Below are 3,249 nucleotides of genomic sequence, written 5' to 3'. Positions count from 1 at the left end.
AGACTTTTCCATTTGTAGTTTTATGGAGGTGACTTTATTAACGTATGGAGGGCCAGAGAGCCTGTGGCGACCCTCTAGTTCAGTGATGCTTACCAGGTGTACCGGTTAATAATGCACATTGGGTGTACCGGATAGTAATGCGGATTTGGTGTGCTGGTTAATACCAGGTAGTGCACATTTGGTGTACTGGTTAATAATGCACACTTGGTGTACCGGTTAATAGTGCACATTATAACCAAAGATGTACACAGCATTTCTTTGGGATATTTACCCCACTGCAGACAAAAATGAATCGGTCGTATCCCTCAGTCAAGCCTTGAAATTAATGGGTAATAATTCACTAAATTCCCATGTATATCTGATTTTCCCACAGTAGGGTTGACTCTACCTTAAAATTCACAAGTTTATCCTCAATGGTTATTAACATCACAGAATTCTAGAACGCATGTAGGCAATAGTGTGTGTGTGTGTGTGTGTGTGTAATGGGGGAAATGGGGTTTGCTATGTAGGACATTTTAAAAACACGACAGAACAGCCCTAGCCAGTTTTGCTCAGTGATTAGAGCATTGGCCCATGGACTGATTCTGGGTTCCGATTCTGGTCAAGGGCACGTACCTCGGTTGCAGGCCCCATCCCCAGCCTGGTCGGGGTACATGTGGGAGGCAAGCAATTGATGTGTCTCTCTCACATCTATGTTTCTCTCTCTGTATCTCTCCCCGTCCCTTCCACTCTCTCTCTAAAAAAAAAAAAAAAAAAAAATCAATGGAAAAAAAATCCTCAGATGAGGATAAAATAAAAAGCGTGCTTATGGCCCTAGCTGGTTTGGCTTAGTGGAGAGAGCATGTGCCCTTGACCACCGGGATTGAGGGCTCAATCTCCAGTGGGGGTTGTGCAGGAGGCAGCCAATCAATGATTCTCTGTCATCATTGGTCTTTCTCTCTTTCTCTCTCCCTCTTCCTTCCTCTCTGAAAGCAATAAAATATATATTTTTTAAAAGCATGCTTATGAACACTATGAGATAACATATAGAATACTCATGAGAACTCTTAAGTAACATGTACTTGTGAATACATGCAATTATGTTATCCCCTCATGAACACAGCTAGTTTTATCTTTCATTATTATTGGTACTGAAAAGGAAATCCATCAAAATGCAAAGAACTTATTAGGATAAGAATGTCAGGGGTCTTATTCATCAGAGACAAGTTTTCTGGGCTGCGCTTACATAACAACATTATTTTCCAGCAAACCAAACCAGAAAAGAGGAGAGAAGCCCCTGTTGCTGGCATAGGCGACCCCCCACTCACCGTGAACACCTTCTCCGGGGTCCCCTTAGCTCTCATGTTGGTGTCATGGACTTTCTTGAGAATCATCCAAGCTTCGTCGTGTTTGCCCATCTGGTAAACCAAGGAAAGACAGGTGAGGAGCCCTTGGCTGTTTCATGCTGACACCTGAGTTTGAGGCGACGGGCCGTGGACTTGTGACTACGCAGGGCTTGTGAAAGACGAGGACACGTTTCTGTCCCCAGCCCACGGTGGGAGGATTATGAGGTTGTGCCTTCAAGGTGTGAATGCTCAGTATTAACATCATTTTTCACTGCAGCTGCTGGAGCTGTAAGATTGAATGGGCTCCTGGGTGGAGGTCATTTAGTCCCTGACAGGATAAAGCAAAGACACAGCATGGCACGAGTGGCACTGTGTCCCCTCCCCCAAAAGATATGCTGAAGTCCTAACCCCCAGGACAGTGGTTCCCAAACTTATTTGGCCTACCGCCCCCTTTCCAGAAAAAAATATTACTCAGCGCCCCCTGGAAATTAATTTTTTTTAAAATTTTAATGGCAATTAAACAGAAAGATATATGTATTCATGTTTCTACCTTTTTCGTAAAATATAGTAAAGAAAGGTGTAAATTAGAAACATTGAAGTTTGAAATTATGAAGCTATTTATTGAACTCAGAATAGAAAGGTAATACAAAAAAAGTTCAAACAAATGCACCTGTGGCCATCACCGCCCCCCTGGATCGCTGCAGCGCCCACCAGGGGGCGGTAGGGCCCACTTTGGGAATCACTGCCCCAGGACCTCACAGTGTGACCTTTTTGGAAAAAGGATTGCAGCGGATGTAATTAGGATGAGGTCGTTCTGGAGTAGGTGGGCCCCTAATCCATAGGACTGGGTCTTTATTAGAAGACACCGTGTGAAGTCACGGAGACACACAGGGAGGTCACGTGTGATGACAAAGGCAGGGACTGGTGTGATAGAGCTTTGAACCCAGTAAAAGAGGTGAGGAAGGATCCCCCTGGGAGCTCCAGAGGGAGTGTGGCCCCGCCCACACCTTGGCTTTGGACTTTCAGCCTCCAGCTGCTGAGACAAGTGTCCCTTCCTCTGAGCCACTCAGTTTGTGCTCCTTTGTTACAGCAGCTCCAGGATGCTAATACACAGCCAAGGGTAACTTTTGAGATATCCCTGGTTAAAAACACTCCCTGCTCCCCGGCCGGTGTGGCTCAGTGGTTGAGCATTGACCTATCAACCAGGGGGTCACAGTTCGATTCCCAGTCAGAGCACATGCCCAGATTGCGGGCTCCATCCCCAGAAGGGGGCGTGCAGGAGACAGCGGATCAATGATTCTCTCTCATCACTGATGTTTCTCTCTTTCCCTCTCCCTTCCTCTCTCTGAAATCAATAAAAATATATTGTTAAAAAAAACCCACTCCCAGCCCTAACCAGTTTGGCTCAGTGGATAGAGCATCGGCCTGCGGACTGAAAGGTCCCAGGTTCGATTCCGGTCAAGGGCATGTACCTTGGTTGCGGGCACATCCCCAGTAGGGGGCGTGCAGGAGGCAGCTGACCGATGTTTCTCTCTCATCGATGTTTCTAACTCTCTATCCCTCTCCCTTCCTCTCTGTGAAAAATCAATAAAAATATATTTTTTAAAAAACCCACTCTCAGCTACAGCTGTTTCCTGGTCAGTGGGAAATTTCACTCTGAAGAAAGATCAAGAAGGAGGCCCACAAGTGGACTCAGACTTGGGGCTGCAAGAGCCTGTGAGTCCTACTGCCCCTCTACCAGCCCAACCCCGTCTGACCGCTGCACGCAGGAGACCCCGAGGTGGAAGGCTCCGGGGACTCACCTCTCAGGACCCCGGGAGCTGCCTTTGGGTGAGGAGGGGTCCTGCATGGCTAAGAGTCCTGAAGTGACAAGCTTCACCACAGACCTCCCAAGGAGAAACGTCACACAGCTTTGCAGAGCCTC

General features: G+C 47.1%; 1 protein-coding gene across 1 annotated transcript in view; it reads right to left on the bottom strand.

Moving 5' to 3' along the window:
* Positions 1-3,249, bottom strand: part of SV2B (synaptic vesicle glycoprotein 2B) — a 20,662-nt gene that overhangs the window by 9,282 nt on the left and 8,131 nt on the right. Inside the window, exon 5 of the mRNA XM_023744048.1 lies at positions 1,308-1,397. Coding sequence (XP_023599816.1) covers positions 1,308-1,397 — 90 coding nt within the window. The remainder of the gene's footprint in view (positions 1-1,307; positions 1,398-3,249) is intronic.

Source organism: Myotis lucifugus, unplaced genomic scaffold (assembly GCF_000147115.1).
Source record: "Myotis lucifugus unplaced genomic scaffold, Myoluc2.0 scaffold_425, whole genome shotgun sequence".
Taxonomy (NCBI): domain Eukaryota; kingdom Metazoa; phylum Chordata; class Mammalia; order Chiroptera; family Vespertilionidae; genus Myotis; species Myotis lucifugus.
This window is presented reverse-complemented; position numbering and strand designations above follow the sequence as displayed.